The following is a 17,611-nucleotide window of genomic DNA, read 5'->3' as shown; positions in this document are numbered from 1 at the left end:
AAAGAAGGCCAGTTTTATTGCTTATTTAATTAGCACAACAGTTTTCACCTGTGCTAACATAATTGCAAAAGGGTTTTCTAATGATCAATTAGCCTTTTAAAATCATAAACGTGTCATTGGAACACAGRAGTGTTTGCTGATGGTTGCTGATAATAGGCCTGTCACGCCCTGACCTTAAGAGAGCCGTTTTATTTCTCTATTTAGTTAGGTCAGGGTGTGATGTGCGGTGGGCATTCTATGTTTTCTATTTCTTTGTTTTTGGCCGAGTGTGGTTCCCAATCAGAGGCAGCTGTCTATCGTTGTCTCTGATTGGGAATCATACTTAGGTAGCCTTTTTTCCCACCTATGTTGTAGGATCTTGTTTTTTGTTAGCTCTGTGAAGCCTGCAGAATGTGACGTTCGTTATTCTTTTTGTTGTTTTTGTTTGGTGTTCTGAGTATTAAAGAATCATGAACACTTACAACGCTGCACCTTGGTCCACTTCTTCAGACGAGCGTTACAAGGCCTCTGTACGCCTATGTAGATATTCCATTTAAAAAATCTGCCGTTTCCAGCTACAACAGTCATTTACAACATTAACAATGTCTACACTGTATCAATCAATTTGATGTTATTTTAATGGACAAAAAATGTGCTTTTCTTTCAAAAACAAGGACATTTCTAAGTGACCCAAACGTTTGTACGATCGTGTATGTTCATCGTTACAACCTTCGTAGGCACATTGTTAAATCTCAGAGCTGTTTCCAAAAACCATCATTACTAAAGTTGCACTTGAAAACACTCATTATTTACCTACTACCTCAGACCACTCGTAGAATAGCTAACTGGGTCTTTAGAGGTTTTTATGCACTGACATGCCCCTTTATAGAAAGAAGATCTCCGCTAAACATAAACATCTTGATTCTATCTGTCATGATTCTTTCTGTCGCTCTATTCTATCTATCTGTGACCGCTGATAACTTCCGAACGAAGTTGACTACAATACAAAGTTGCCAATGTCTTTGCAATTGTTATAAACAAGCAAAGGTTAAAAAGATGCTTCGGGGGCCTCCCGGGTGGAGGAGGGAGCGCTAGCTGCGCCACCAGAGTCTCTGGGTTCGCGCCCAGGCTCTGTCGCAGCCGGCCGCGACCGGGAGGTCCGTGGGGCAACGCAAAATTGGCCTAAGTCGTCCGGGTTAGGGAGGGTTTGGCCGGTAGGGATATCCTTGTCTCATCGCGCTCCAGCGACTCCTGTGGCGGAGCGCGCAGTGCGCGCTAACCAAGGGGGCCAGGTGCACGGTGTTTCCTCCGACACATTGGTGCGGCTGGCTTCCGGGTTGGAGGCTGTGTTAAGAAGCAGTGCGGCTTGGTTGGGTTGTGCTTCGGAGGACGCATGGCTTTCGACCTTCGTCTCTCCCGAGCCCGTACGGGAGTTGTAGCGATGAGACAAGATAGTAATTACTAGCGATTGGATACCACGAAAATTGGGGAGAAAAGGGGGTCAAATTTAAAGTTAAAAAATTTAAAAATAGATTCTTCAAATGAAAACCGAGATGACTGCATTAAAAGATAAATACAGCTGGCTATATACTGTAGGCCTATACATTTAAATCATATTGAAATAAATTTCAATTTCATCAATTTCATGTTCAATCAATTGAGTTCTATTTTACTGTCTGTAATTTTTGCCTACATTTTTTGTGTAGGCCTAACAACATGTGCGCGCAATAATGTGCCAAATATTACATTTTGAATAGCAACACTGATCCGTGAGCAGCACTGCCTTTCTTTCAATCCTATCAGTATCGACACATGCTCTAACTATGCACTTATTGAAAGTTCTCCTTACGTGGTGTTGTGGGAAATGCATGTGAGTTCTTCGGTCGTTATAGAAACAATGTATCCTTAAAACACTTGTAAGCTTAAATTCGGTCACTATTGGGAAACCAGGACCTGGCTATTAATTCATAGACACATGGCTATTTATACAAAACATGGATTCTCCCTTTAAAGAGGAGATGGAAACCTCAGTCAAACCTCAGTCTACTTGCTAGTGCCAAAGAAAGCTGGAGAGTGTGGGTGTGGCCTCTATGTCTACGCATTCCATTACTTGTCAATGGGGAAATGCAATCACTGTTTACTATTGTCTTCTTGATTACAGCATGGTCAGTTACATTTGTCACACTGTCTAATCAACACAATGTTGCAAACAATTCAACACACAACTACTTTACATTGTTGTATTTCCAACATTTTATAAACTTCTTCTAACATGAGGTCCAGTCCTCTTGTAATAATTATATATGAACAAAAAATGACTGTCTCTAACTCCCATATGGATTATGGTTTGGTCTTTCACCTTGTTTTCTTAAATGGCTGTAGATGGGATATCTGTGACTGAACGTTTCCTATTTATTTGCTTTGTGTGATGGTTGAAAAGGCCTAGCATACATTGCTCAAATAGATCATGTTTATCTGAAAACATGTTTCTCCAGCTCCACTGGAGTTTGGGCCAGTCCTGGGACCCCCTGTTTGCAGTCGACACTCAAACTTGAATTCACAAAAAAAAAATCTAATTGAGAAAGATAATCAAAAGGAATGGGAACACTTTATTTAAAGGTCCATAATAAATCATTTATAAGGCATTTACAGTTTGCTCACCATTTATTAAATCATTATGCCAACATTTGTAATATTAGTATGCTAATTATTCATACGTATACATATATATATATATATATATATATATTTCCTTAAACATCCTGTTTTGCGTGATAATTGTTTTACCAGGTACCACAGGAATGTCTAGCAATGGCATGCCCATCTTTCATCTTTCTGTATTTATAAAGTTTAGATAGAGTTCACTTTAGATTAGGGACTGCAAAAATACTTTACTAATGATTAGTAAATGGTTTATAAATGTGGGAGTAATTATTAATAAATGGTGAACACAATTTATAAATGCCTTTGTTTATTAAGGACCCTTCAAATAAAGTTTTACTAAAGTAATCTTGATTTGCGTGTTAATAAAAGGAATACTTCGGGATTTTGGCAATGAGTCAGATGAACTCGTGGATATACTTTTCATGTCTCTGTGTCCAGTATGAAGGAAGTTAGAGGTAATTTCTCGAGCCAATTCTAATAGAGTTAGCACAATGAATGGAAGTCTATGGGTATCTACTAGCATGGATTTATCTAATAAATTACTTAACAAATTTCTCTTTCACCACCTGATCAGTGGTTGAGTTCAGTGCAACTTTTTTTTCTTTGTAAATGTAAGCATCTGATCCCAGATCTGTGGTTAGGGATTAACCTCTACTTCCAGCCATACCAGTTCTAGCAGATCACTTCTCATGCAGTCGACCCTGACTCCTCTGCCTGCAGTCGTAGACATCCGTTTCATTGGCTAATGCTCTTGTCCCAAAGCCAATAGGCTCTCTGTATATAAACTCCCCAAGAGTGCTGAAGGACAAAGTCAAAAAGAAAAGGGACTCTGAATCTTACGGTGGTGGACTCACTCAACAAAACATCAAAAAGGAAAACTTTATAAAATGTGTAAAGGATTAGCTGCGTTGCCCCAAACATGTCGGATAAGGTGAGATACCAAAAGCAGTATGCTCTTCTGTTTCTCTGAAAGGGTAATTTCTCCTATTTTTGCCTGAAATAAGCCCAGAGAAATTACATTCAAAACATTTCTGAGTTGATTTCTTAGTCAGAAAATGTTTGATCTATATTCAAAATCTGATTTCTGTATTTATCGTTTTTTTTCATTTTGTAAAAATGCTGAGATGTTTTTAGTATGGTTTAAATTATTGAAAGATTCTGTATGGTAATCTAGATTATTGTGAATATCGTTTGCTCTTCATTTTAAGACAAGTGGAAAGTTTAAAGTTTATTTAAATACTTGATCAAACATTTTCAACTGTCCAAAAAGTTACACGTTTCCAGTTGCAGAGATAAAGGTATTGTTTCATGATCTTAATACCTAGCATTTTGCTGACTGTATTCCCATTTGCAGCACCAACTCAGCTGCAGGTCAATTGCGTCCACATGCAAGACAGGAGCATTTAGCCAAGCTGAAAAGCATAACAGAGGTTCACTATCTGCTCTTTGTCATCCTTTATAAAACAGCATAAGCAGCCAAAAGGGAAAGCGGAATCAGTATGATATACTGCACAGCCCTGTTCCTGTTAAATGGTTTGATTAATATAGTATTCATGCATATGATGTTTACTTCTATATTGAGTTATGGATTTCCTAAATCAGACTATTATCTGGAGAAGTATTTTTATGAAATAGTAGGAAGTTCATAAATAACTTATGGCGATAATGCAGGGCTGTTTTTCAAACAGGCATTCCCTGAAAGCCGCTCATCAGTCAAACAATTAGAACAGTTACCAGTTGATCAAAAAACCCAAATTTAAGATACAGTATATTATCCTTTTCATGGGTGATTTCTTTTTTAATTACACATCGTTACTTGGAGATGTCCTAAAAGAAAGTTGCCTAGACCAATGCTACTAACACGTCTAAAAATCGTAACAAATTATTTTATTCTTCATGTGGGCTATCCTGATTTAAAATGTCAATGCCCTGAACTCCTGGGCAATCTCTTAATTACAGCTCTGGTTAGAATGAATATTCTGTAGAAACCCATGGAAATGTGTGGTCAGTCGTAGTTAGGGTTGAAAATTCCTGGAACTTTCAATAAATTCCTGGGTTTTCCGGAAATTGCAGTTGAAAGATCCCGGAGATAGGAGGGAATAAGCAGGATATCTGGAATCCTCCAGCCAGGATTTCTGGAAAACCAGGAAATTGATTTAAAGTCCCTGGAATTTTGCAACCCTACCTGGAATCTATACTCTTAGAAAAATGGTGCTATCTAGAACCTAAAAGGGTTCTTTGGCAGTCCTCATAGGAGAGCCCTTTGAAGAACCCTTTTTGGTTCCAGGTAGAAACCTTTCACCAGAGGGTTCTACGTGGAACCCAAAAGAGTTCTCCTTGGAACCAAAAAGGGTTCTATCTGGAACTAAAAAGGGTTCATCCTATGGGGACAGCCAAAGAACCCTTTTGGAACCCTTTTTTCTAAGAGTGTAGATGTAGTTGGGTGTCATCCCCGGTCAGGAACAACAAGGTCTGTCTTGCTAACAAGAGGCTGCACGTGTGTCTGCATGTGTGGCTGTGGTTTTAGTTGAGCCCATCTATTGATCGCTGACTACATGGATCGATGAAAGTAACAAAGAGGAATCAACTACGTGAGGCTCACCACGTCATGAATTATTGATCAGACTTTGTTTTGTTTAGTTGTCTCTGCTGTTTTTCTAACCTGAGTAATGGGACCAGTAGATAATGATAAAGGTGGGTATTCTATTCAAAGTATTTTTGGTTTACTCACTCAAATGTTCTCTTTGTAAAAAAATGTATTTTGATTATTGCCTTTTTGCAAATAGCAAGTAAAATTGTTAGTGTGTTATTGTGTCCAAAAAATATTGTGGACACTCTCTTTAAGTTTGAGATGGCTTCAGAAGTGGGTATTTTGATTATTATGATTAATAGTTAACAGAATAAGCTGATTGAAGATTAAAATGAAAGTCATATTATAAAAATGACATAACCTTTTAGCCCTTTTACATGTTATGATTACATTATAGTGTAATCTAACTCCTGACACTGTGCCATTGAAAACAAAGGCTACATCACAGGACCTCTACTAATGGGTCTGATTCATCTGAGGATGTGTTTGTATAATCCTGGGTCTGAAAGGGTAAATTTAAGATCCAAATAAATGAATGTGTAGGCCTAGTTAATGATTAGTCCCTCCTTTTTGAGGTTGGGTACGTATTTTGCACTGTTGCTGATTGCTGTTCAACTTGTATTATATTGAACTTGATTGACTAGTTATAGCTATCTATGTCTCACTTGTTTTTTCTGAATACAATCTGCATTAGCCAAAGTCATTACTAGTGTTGTTATACTGATCTAACTCATGAATGTGTGCCATTTAAAACATTACAGCAACCTCCTAAATGGCCTTATTTCCTCATGACTTTCCTTTCTTAGGGCTAAAGAGATTAAGTCTAAGTTGGGGGTTCTCCTCCAGAAGCCTGAGAATGGCATTGACCTGATCATCCCATACCCAGAGAAACCAGAGAAGAAGCCAGAGAAGCTTCAGAAGTGAGTAGCACAGACAGTCCTCGCACACACAAAGATTAACAGGAACGTATTCTCTCTCGCGTGAGTGCGTGAACAGACCTTATCGCTACATGGTCTGTCAGTTACATCCCTGACTCAGATTCAGTCAATTTTCAAGTGATAATTTTACTTCAAGTGCTYCTCAAAGGAGTGAAACGTTTAGGCCTTACTCTACTTCAAACAGTGTCAAATAGACAATTGTAAATTGCTTCCACTGCTTGGCTTTCATCTCCAGATCTGACTTAGAAAGAGAGGGAGAGCTTGTCTCCGTGCCTGTGGAATGTCAGTATGCACGTTAGCCTCATAATTGATAGCCGTGCATGGACAGAGACCATTGCATGTACTGTATCAGATGGAGAGTTCAAAGGTTGAGACATCTCCATCCCAGGCACTGAAACTGACAAGACCAAGATAATGGTTGTTTATCACAAAAATGCATATACTGTACTATATGTGTTCAGTCTCTACAGTTTATCATGCACTACCTTCTACAGGGAAATAATCAGTTGTATGTATGATTACAGAAAGTGAGTGTTGAAGGAAGAGGAGAAAGAGAATGCAGGAGAGAGAGAATGAGGGGGAGAGAACATCCTGTGAAGTGTCACAGTAATGTTTACATATTAAATAATCTCCAAATTGACCATAAATGCATTGCATACTGCGGCTTTGTCTTTCACTTAATTGTGTAACCTCTTACATAATGGATGTTTGCAAGCTATTTCCCCCACTAGCTCAGTAGAACAGCCATCAAAAAAGATGAGATGCTGAAGGGCTCTCTCTCTCACTAGTGTGTGTGTGTGTGTGTGTGTGTGTGTGTGTGTGTGTGTGTGTGTGTGTGTGTGTGTGTGTGTGTTGTGTGTGTTGTGTGTGTGTGTGTGTGTGTGTGGTGTGTGTGTGTGTGTGTAGTGTGTGTGTGTGGTGTGTGTGTGTTGTGTGTGTGTGTGTGGGTGGTGTAGGGCAATCGAGAACCTCATGACTCTTACAGGGAGCAGTATGAAGAGGCTGTGAGTGACAAATTTCTGACCCTGGGGTTAAAACACTCCGGGTGGGATTCTCTGAATCCAGCTGTTAACATGGCCTTCTGATAATGGGCTGACTTGGTGAAGATGATAGGCAGGAAATATATTCCAACCAAAGCCTAGTATTGTTTTGGCCTTCCAGAAGATAAGTTTTCTCCTTCTTTGGTTAGTAAGGACTGACCGTGCTCATTCGCTTGTCTCATGTTAATATAAGTTTACGGTGATTGACTAGAATATGTGGGTGTTTGTATTGTGTAATATTGTGTTTGTGTGTTGTCAGGCCATTCCTGAGGAGGCTTCTCAGTGGCGTGAGTCCTGGACCATGTGCTGACACAACAGCTGTGAGTATGCCCAGATCTACAGGCATGTGCACGCAAGCACACCACACACACACAAACAACAAATAAGTCTTACGAAAAGCCATGAGGTCTTGTGTAAAACTATATGTTTCTTCACCCCATCATATGAAACTTTAACGAGTCATGCCAAATACAGAGCAGACAGACTAGTATAAGGATTACAGTAACTCTGATGGTATTGATTACAGTAACTCTGATGGTATTCACTCTCGTTATCCAGATCCAGAGAAGTAACATTTCATATCATCTGTGGGCATAACATCTATATTGTGTAATAATGAAACTGTGTCTAAAATTAAACTGCTGGAAAAGGCTGTGTGTGTGGTGTGTGTGTGTGTTTGTGTGTGTGTGTGTGTGTGTGTGTGTGTGTGTGTGGTGTGTGTGTGTGTGTGGTGTGTGTGTGTGTGTGTGTGTGTGTGTGTGTGGTGTGTGCGTGTGCGTGCTGTGCGTGCGTGCGTGCGTGCGTGCGTGCGTGCCGGTGCGTGCGTGCGTGCGTGCGTGCGTGCGTTGCCGTGCGTGCGTCGCGTGCGTGCGTGCGTGTGCGTGCGTGGTGCGTGCGTGCGTGCGTGGTGGCGTTGTGCGGCGTGCGTGCGTGCGTGCGTGCGTGGTGCGTGCGTGGTGCGTGCGTGCGTGCGTCGCGTGCGTGCGTGCGGCGTGCGTGCGTGCGTGCGTCGTGCGTGGCGTGCGTGCGTGCGTGCGTGCGTGCGTGCGTGCGTGCGTGCGTGCGTGCGTCGCCGTGCGTGCGTTGCGTGCGTGATGCAGGAATTCTTCTTACTCATAAATACGTGCATTCTGTAAGTATTCTGACCATTGACTTTTTTCCACATTTCGTTACGTTACAGACTTATTTTAAAAATTGTTAAGAAAAATATTCATATCAATCTACACACAATACCCATAATGGTTAGCAAAAACAGGTTTTTAGAATTTTTGGAAAATGTATAAAAAAATAGACCTTTTACTCAGTACTTTGTTGAAGCACCTTTGGCAGCAATTACAGCCTTGGGTCGTCTTGGTTATAACGCTACAAGCAGTGTTTGGGGAGTTTCTCCCATTCTTCTCTGCAGATCCTCTCAAGCCTTGTCAGGTTGGATGGGAAGCGTCGCTGTACAGCTAATTTCAGGTCTCGATTGGGTTCAAATCCGGGCTCTGGCTGGGCCACTCAAGGACATTCAGGTCACTCCTGCGTTGTCTTGGCAGTGTCCTTAGGGTTAGTTGTCCTGTTGTAAGGTGAACCTTCACCCCAGTCTAAGCTCCTGTTTTCATCAAGGATCTCTCTGTACTTCCATCTTTCCCTCGATCCTGAAAAGTCTCCCAGTCCCTGCCACTCAAAAATATCTCCACAGCATGATGTTGCCACCACCATGCTTCACCATAGGGATGGTGCCAGGTATCCTCCAGAAGTGATGCTTGGCATTCAGGCCAAAGAATTCAATATTGGTTTCATCAGTGTCACGATCTATCACAAGGATGACGCTGGAGAGACGAAGCAGGTACGGGGAGTCATATTTAATAAATAACGGACATGGAACGAGACATAAACAGCTTAGCAAACAGAAAAACAATCAATGCAGAAGCAGGGAACAGAGCTGGGGAACTGACACATATAGGGGAGGAAATGAACAGGTGATAATAGAGTCCAGGTGAGTCCAATAACGCTGATGCGCGTGACAAGGAAAGGCAGGTGTACGTGAAGGATGGCAGGAGTGAGTGATGCAAGGCATACTGGCGCCCTCAAGCGCCAGGGGGAGGGAAAGAGCGGGAGCAGACGTGACAATCAGACCAGACAATCTTGTTTGACATGGTCTGAGAGTCCTTTAGGTGCCCTTTGGCAAACTCCAAGTGGGATGTCATGTGCCTTTTACTGAGGAGTGGCTTCCGTTTGGCCACTCTACTATAAAGGCCTGATTGGTGGAGTGCTGCAGAGATGGTTGACCTTCTGGAAGTTTCTCCCATCTCCACAGAGGACCTCTGGAGCTCTGTCAGAGTGACCATCGGGTTCTAAGTCACCTCCCTGACCAAGGCCCTTCTCCCCGATTGCTCAGTTTGGCCGGGCAGCCAGCTCTAGGAAGAGGCTTGGTGGTTCCAAACTTCTTCCATTTACAAATTTACGGAGGCCACTGTGCCTTGACACAATCCAGGCTCGGAGCTCTACGGTCACTTCCTTCGACCTCATGGCTTGGTTTTTGCTCTGACATGCACTGTCGACTGTGGGACCTTATATAGACCGGTGTGTGCCTTTCCAAATTATGTCCAATCAATTGCATTTACCACAGGTGGACTCCAATTAAGTTGTAGAAACATCTCAAGGATGATCAATGGAAACAGGATGCACCTGAGCTCAATTTTGAGTCTCATAGCAAAGGATCTGAATGCTTATGTATATAAGATATATACTGTATATATATATATATCTTTTTTTATATTACATTTGTAAAACTTTCTAAAAACCTGTTTTCACTTTGTCATTATGGGGTATTGTGTGTAGAAAACATTTATTTAATCAATTTTAGAGTAAGGCTGTAATGTAACAAAATGTGGAAAAAGTTAAAGGGTCTGAATACTTTCCGAATGCACTGTACATGTGTAAATTATATATTAATCTGGGATCAGATATGTACAGTGCTTACGAACATAAGTACATGATTTAGTGGGTGAATGTACCACATGCTGTGATCTTAGGTGTTATGGTAGTAGCACAACACACAAACAACCAAAACACACACACACCACACACACACACACACACACACACACACACACACAACACACACCACCACACACACACACACACACACACACACACACACACACACACATCAGATTAACCCAGTGGTGCAAATCCTCTGAGCAGCCCCATCAGTCTCCTCTCCAGCAAAACTCATAGCTTGTAGAGTAGCTATGAAGCTATGAGAGGTTAGGGCTGTTATTGTAACATCCCCAGATAGAGCTCAGCTCAAAATTAAAGTGATTAATTACCCGGAACTGGAAACTGCTGTGCTCTGATTATCTAATGAAGAACTTTTGACATTAACATTACAGTTAATATGGATTCCCCCTGAGTTTCCCTCATGGGGTTTAAATAGGTGTTGTTCTATATTTATTCTCAACCAATTTACTCTAAAGTGTTACGTTCCACCAAGACAAACTCAAAATGTCACTCACAACAAAGGGACCTAACAAAATAAATTATTGACAAAGAGAAAGGGATTCAAAAGGGGTTCTGAAAGGCACCCATGTGGGTGCCCCCTGAAAGTTGGCAAAGCCAAGTAAGGGGTTCTGAAAGACACCCACCATGGATGCCCACTTGGATTGCCTCCGGAAAGACCAACTGAAAGAATAACCCACAACAACTTAGGACAGAGAGTGAAAACAATATGGAGCAAAACAAACATGGGAAACACCAAAACTCTGGCTTCTTTCAAACTTAAATAAGGTGCGCTCGAAATCGCATCACAGCTGACATAAAGTGCAGCTCTCCCCAACATCTCTCACGCTCAACTGGAGCACTCGGCCAGCCACCCCTAAATAGCACCTGGGCCAACACAGGTGAAACACCTTCCTACTAACGAGATGGCAAGCACAGGTATAACACATACTGACTGGCGAGGTGACACCAAGTCCAACCTCAAAATATAAATGGAAAAACCAAATCCTGTAATTAAAGCAATATTGTAAAATAGGGAACTTTTAGTCGTAGGGGCAGAAATCTTGCAGGAGGCAGGCAAGTTCTGTTGCAGAAGCTATGCTTTTACGTTCAGGTGATGATTGAATCACAATCTGAAATATTTACAAAATAATACAATTTACATTTACTGAAATGAAATGAAATGAATAGAAATGCCTTGCAGGCAAGCTGTCTATTCCATAAAGACTCAGGTTGGGGTATACCAGGCTTACATAAGCCTCCCCTTACAACTACCAAGATCACTCTGCCAAAGAAGCCAAAACCAGGAATTTAAATTCTCTCTGCCCCTCCCTGGGACATACCACTTTCGAAATGACAATTAAGCCACATACTGTAACTGGTGTTAAATGCAAAAGGCATAGGCCTAGTTCAAAATCCTTAATCACATATTAGTGTTAAGCAAACAATCATAATCAGAACTCGTTCATAAAAATGTATTTCACAATTCACACTCATTCATAATATTGGCGTCCTGCTGGAAGGCCATGAAGGCACCCGCGCACACACATAACTTTTACAAAACAGGTACTCTGGCAAAAGGTAACTAACAACAGGAATGCTGGGAGGCTGTGAAATATCTAGGTATCTAGCTACCTCCTCATTTGACTCAAGACTAAGCTACTACCTTTCATTCAGGCAACCTAGCTAGCTAGCAACACTTCAAACTCTAGCCCTCTAGGGATATCAGAAAATTTTWGCTAGCTAGCATTTAGGTTAGCTTAGTTATCTAACTAGCTAGCTAGAGAAAAACGTAACCACCAAGTCATGTGAAATGTGTCAAATAATTGATTTCCTCACATCCGCTAGCTAAATTGCTTTCTCAAACAGGTTTCCACTTATTGGTTCCTCAGTTTCCCCGTTGCACCTCTGGCGCCAAAATCGAAATGAACGTTGGAACTTTGAACCACCACCTGAGTGTTCCTTCGTTTGCTAAATTGCATCAATTTTAGTTTGTGACATTGGAGGGTGTGGTTAACAAAACAAATCATTTCCTAATGTTTGTTTTGCAGTTTGAGTTTAAAAAAATAATTTGTTTGTTCTCCAAAACTTCTCTTGAAAATGTTTATGGCCGCCATGCACTTCCTGTACATTTTAATTTAGACATGAAGTGCTTCCTGTGTGGCAATGATACATGCACAGTTTCTTCTCACATTCAATGTGGGAATTCTGCCTGGGACCCACAAGCAACAAATAACCTTTATTTTAAAGTGTACACTAAAGAACATTTGACACAGATGAGGAGCTCCAAGAACTAAACATCAAACAATCACATTTGATGGAAATAAATAAAGTGAAGTGGCTGGATCAGGATGCTGATTATTTATTTATATATAGTCAGGCCCAGTATAATGTTCTCAATTCAGCAGACACTTTTATACAAAATGACTCACAAGCAACACATATTGAGGATTAGCGGGCCATGTAAGAATCCAACCCAAACTCTGCTGTTGTGAACACTGTGCTACTGTACCAATCACATAAGCTATCGGAGCTAGTCCTATCACATCATCTAACAGTTTAAAACAGAGGCACAGTGGCAGTTTGTCTCTGGAATTCAGGTCTCATGGGAGATGTTAGAGGATTGGTGCAATGCTCTCTGTGTGGCAGGAAAATATGGGACTACTTGTTCTCTCTCTCTTTCTCCATCTTTCTCTTCATCTCCAAGGTGGCCTGGCCATGTTTCGTAGCTTCCTGCGCTCTGAATTCAGTGAGGAGAACATTGAGTTCTGGGTGGCCTGCGAGGACTTCAAGAAGACCAAGTCTCCCATGAAGATGGCTGTGAAGGCCAGGAAGATCTATGAGGACTTCATCCAGACCGAGGGACCCAGAGAGGTGACAGAAAATGTGTCCATCAAATCTGTGGTTGTATTTGTTGTGGAAGCCCAGACTTACCTTTGCCTGCCTTTCTGTGTCTCTTTCTCGCTCTCTCTTCCTCCCTCCAGGTGAACATTGATCATTACACCAAGGATGTGACCCTGAGGAACCTGGTTGATCTTTCCCCTGTGACCTTTGACCTTGCCCAAAAGAGAATTTATGCTCTGATGGAGAAGGACTCCTTTGGCCGCTTCCTGAGATCTGAGCAGTACCAGGAGCTGGTCAAATAAGGAGATGATCGCAGAATAAGGGTCAATTCCAAACCAATTGGATGTCATTTGAAGTGGATGGAATTAGGCCTTTTTTAAATAATTTGATGCAATTGACACAAGCGAGACTGCAGGTTTGATAACTAAGGGCCATCATAAAGATTGATCTCATTCTAGACCAACTTAAATCTATATTTCAAATGACTTCTATATTTGTCTTATCTACCTGCAGCCAATCAAAATGTCACATGTCAATTCAAAAAGTAAAGAGTGTGGAACATACATTATGACAGTATTTGTTAAATGAGAGACAAACAAACCACCAATCAATTAAACAGTGATTTAAACAAATACATTGGAACATCACAATCTCTTGGGAAGATTTACCAAAGGTCATAAATATTGCAGACAAAATCTCTCGCAATCATTTTGTCCCATAGTCTAAATAAAAAGGAAGATCCTAGACAGACAGATAGACACACCATATTTGTACATCATAGCTTTCCCAGAAAAAAACTGAAGTGGCTTTCAGAGTTTCTGGAGAGAACAATCTGACCTCTGCCTTGAGACTCTTAGTGACACATCCAGTACCCATCAAGTGTTCTAAATGGGGGAGAACGGGTGACGGACTTGGCCACACTAGTGTTCACACAGCCAAGTGATAAACAGTTTAAAAACAACAGACATAGAGACCAAGTGTCTTGAGGAGCTGTGAGTTGGCTCCAACGTGCTCTCAGGCCATCCTTGGGATAAGTGGTAGGCAGTTTGTTCAGTGGTTCACGGGCCACTGCGTTGTAAGTTGCTAAAATGGGAAAACCAAGTAGAGGTGGATCTCAGAAAAGAAAAGAACTCAGTATTTTCTCCAGATAATAATTTTTTACCCATTTGAACTAAGTAGGCATAAATTAATTAAATCCATCTTAGGTCATTTCAGCCATTCATTTCACCTACAGATGGTCATGAAGGAAAGGAGATGAGGAAAGGACACACGCAATACAACAACATTTTAACGTTTAGGGACTTTACTAACCTAACCAAAGAGAAAGATATGCACTCCATTATTGACTAACTAATATTATCCGGTATTTCAATACAGCTTTCAGCATTTCTGTTTGTCACTAACCATTCACTATAATAACTAGCCTTCACACCTTTTATAGTCAGAGAAGTATATGGTTTTGAGGGTGGAGGTCTTTGGTTATGCAAAGGGTCTCTCAGTCCCATGTAGCAGTTTCTATAATGCTCTTCTATGTTTTTATGTATTTAAGAAGTGCAGCTGTCATAGCCATATCATTGAAGTACTATTACACAAATACGCAATACCTTAATAAGTCCTTATTGTTGCCCAATACAGCATAATTTGACTTTCTGCAACACTGCAGGTCAGGAGTTGACAATTGTGGTCATTTTAATTAACTGATTTTCCCATTTATTTTCACTTGAAGCTAAAGTGCCAAAATGTTAGATCACATACTTTGTAATCACTTGACATCATATAGTAATTTAAAGTTTAGTAACAATACCAACACAAAAAACATGTTTCTAAAGTGGCATTGATAAGGGTATCCAGTAGCATATATTGGCCAATCTACTGCTATTGCCCAAGATGTCATGCCTTTAGTGAAAACACTTGATGAAAACATCAGTAAGGACTTATGTGGTGCTAAGTTAATATCTGACTCATACAGTCTGTGCATGTATTATTTGTAGTCACCCACATAAAAGGCATCAATACATTAAATTCCTGAAAATGTATTTATTTTTCTTTGTAAATACAGTATCTACCAGTATTTAGTAGTATTTGTGTTGATTAAGTTATTCATGACTACCCCACTGGAATGAATGGGAGTTGTGACCAAGAGAGCACTGGGGTCCAGGAGTATCTAGGAGAGAACTGTCTTTTCATTGTCATAAAAGAGAAAACATCTGACTATCTATTGTCACTCTGTTTTTATTATCCAATATCGGAGGATTTTTTTCCCTTTTTGTGATCACAAGTTTATCATTAACTGAAAACATCTCTCGACATAGTACCCAAGAGAAGCTATACTCAAGGATTACACAAGCATATTTGTATCTTATAAACACCAAGTGTTTCATTATAAGTAATTATGTGTCTTTGTGTGATGACATAAGGGATATTTTTTACACAGATACATACATATACAAAAGGAATAAAAAACCCAAATAACCATTTAAAACCTTGAGCATGATAAAGCTCATTGAAAATTAACACCCACTAGGAAATCTTCCAACAACAAAACACGCAGCTTTTTGAGGCTGAGTTAGCTAACGTCCTTACTCTTGACTTGTCTTTTTCCCAGACGGCGAGTGAGGGTGTTTTTCTTCTTCAGAACAAAGTGCGTCAGTCGGACCCCGGAGGAGTGCATCGTTCGCCGGCGAGCGAATGAAAATGTCAGAGTAGCGAGGGGAAACAGAAAGGAAGCAGATGCACTCTGGGAGATACAGCCAACACAAACAGTGTCAAGTCCTAACATGTACACACTCCTTATTACGGTCACAGTTCCTAGAATCACAGAAGGGTTGTGATGGCTGCTTGGGGGCATCGGTGAACCTGATAAACATCTCATTTGGTTTCTCTCTTCTCTTTTACATGTATTCACTTCTCACACAGTAGCGTGTCATATGTGTTGACATCTACCCAAAGCTGTGTCATTGGAAAAGATCAAGAATATCAGTCAGACATCTTAGTAGATCTTTATAATATACCTTTCATGAGCAAACCAACCCATTGTTAATAAGGAGTGTAAATACTATTAAAAGCCAGACCAGACAACATTACTTTATAATGTTAAGAAATAGCTGACATCTCTTTATACTGGCTGGCCAAGCAACACCACTACCATTCCATGAACCATGCAGGCCACTAGTCATATGTCCAAATATATACCCAGAGAGTACACACAATGCTAGCCCGGAGATGACAACCCACACACTGTGTAGATGGGCAGATAGCACCTCAATGCTTCTTATATTGTTATACCATGCAACATGAAGAGATTGTGGATTACAAAGAGGGCTAGGATTACCGAAACATCAAGCCTGCTCTTATAAATTATGTGTTTACAAACATAAGAAAAAGAGCTTCACCTTCTCTCCTCATTTGAACTTTTCAACTGCTCCTAGTCTGTTATTCTCTAGAAGCAAAAGCTGTCTCATCCTACAGCATACAGTGAAGAAGCTTCTCAGCTGAATTTACTCATCTGTCAAGGAACATCGCCATTAAGACTTGGGAAGAAAACTAAACTGTGCTTCCTAGGGTCTCTAAGTTTAGATCCCACTGATGGATGGTGACCATAAACCTCCATATAATGTTRACACTTTATTTGGATAGTCCATCTGTCGATGCTCTATAGACTATCTACAGACTATCAGTAACATTTCAACTAACTTTCTACTAACCCTAGCCCTAAACTTAACCCTAACCGTAACCTTAGCAAGCAGTTGCTTATCAACAGATAGTTGGTTGATAGTATGACCATCTGTAAAGCATCTACAGATGAACTATTCAAATAAAGTGTGACCAATATGATTGATGTTTACAATAGCTTTCTGAGAGCATTGTGAGCTTCTTACTCACTTGGCTCCACTTTAAAGACTGGAATGTTCTGTCCCTTTCACTGACATAGTCTGTAACATATGCAGGCACACACACACTGAGGTCATTCATACCCGATAACTCTGTGGCAATAACTCCAGAACTTTCTCATGAATGCTCTGAAAATAGTTTTGGTTTAAACACTGATGGTGAAAAATAAAACAATGATAGACTGAACAAACCGCACACTTGAACTTCATTCTTATTCATTCAGATCCATAATTGCAAATGCCACGGGTGAAGGAGCCGGGGGGGGCGGGGGGACATGTCCCTGCCCCAATTTTAGAAGCAGGTAAAATTGTCCCCCCCACCCCAATTATTTTTAAATATAAATTTTTAAAAGCAGTCGGGTCTAAACTTACTGTTGTGCATTAGAAAAGTCGAAAATATAAGGTGCAATTTTAAATGTTGGTTGAATGGACCGGAAAAGACTGGAATGTTCTGTCCCCTTCACTGACATACTCTCCTAGAGCAAGGCTCCAGAGCTGCAGGCCCCCAGAACTCCAGAGATGCAGAGCTGCAGCCTGGAGGACTCAGTGTGATGACATTACTAACACCAGGCCCTCTCTGTTACTCTGTAAAGACCAGACATGCATGGCTTCTGTCCTGCCTGCAGCTACAGAGACACAGAGAGGAGAGGAAACAGAGGGAGAGAAAACAGAGAGAGAGAG

The 17,611-nt window shown here is 40.8% G+C and overlaps 1 protein-coding gene across 1 annotated transcript; it reads left to right on the top strand.

Moving 5' to 3' along the window:
• The first annotated feature begins 3,431 nt into the window (after window positions 1-3,431).
• On the top strand, window positions 3,432-15,254 carry LOC111975983 (regulator of G-protein signaling 5). Its single transcript, XM_070447660.1, is given in 5 exon segments — window positions 3,432-3,574; window positions 6,040-6,157; window positions 7,471-7,531; window positions 12,904-13,070; window positions 13,181-15,254. Coding segments are annotated over 5 exon segments (552 nt in total). The 5' UTR covers window positions 3,432-3,530; the 3' UTR covers window positions 13,343-15,254.
• The last annotated feature ends 2,357 nt before the right edge of the window (window positions 15,255-17,611 follow it).

This window comes from Salvelinus sp. IW2-2015, linkage group LG16 (assembly GCF_002910315.2).
Source record: "Salvelinus sp. IW2-2015 linkage group LG16, ASM291031v2, whole genome shotgun sequence".
NCBI classification, from domain to species: Eukaryota; Metazoa; Chordata; class Actinopteri; order Salmoniformes; family Salmonidae; genus Salvelinus; species Salvelinus sp. IW2-2015.
This window is presented reverse-complemented; position numbering and strand designations above follow the sequence as displayed.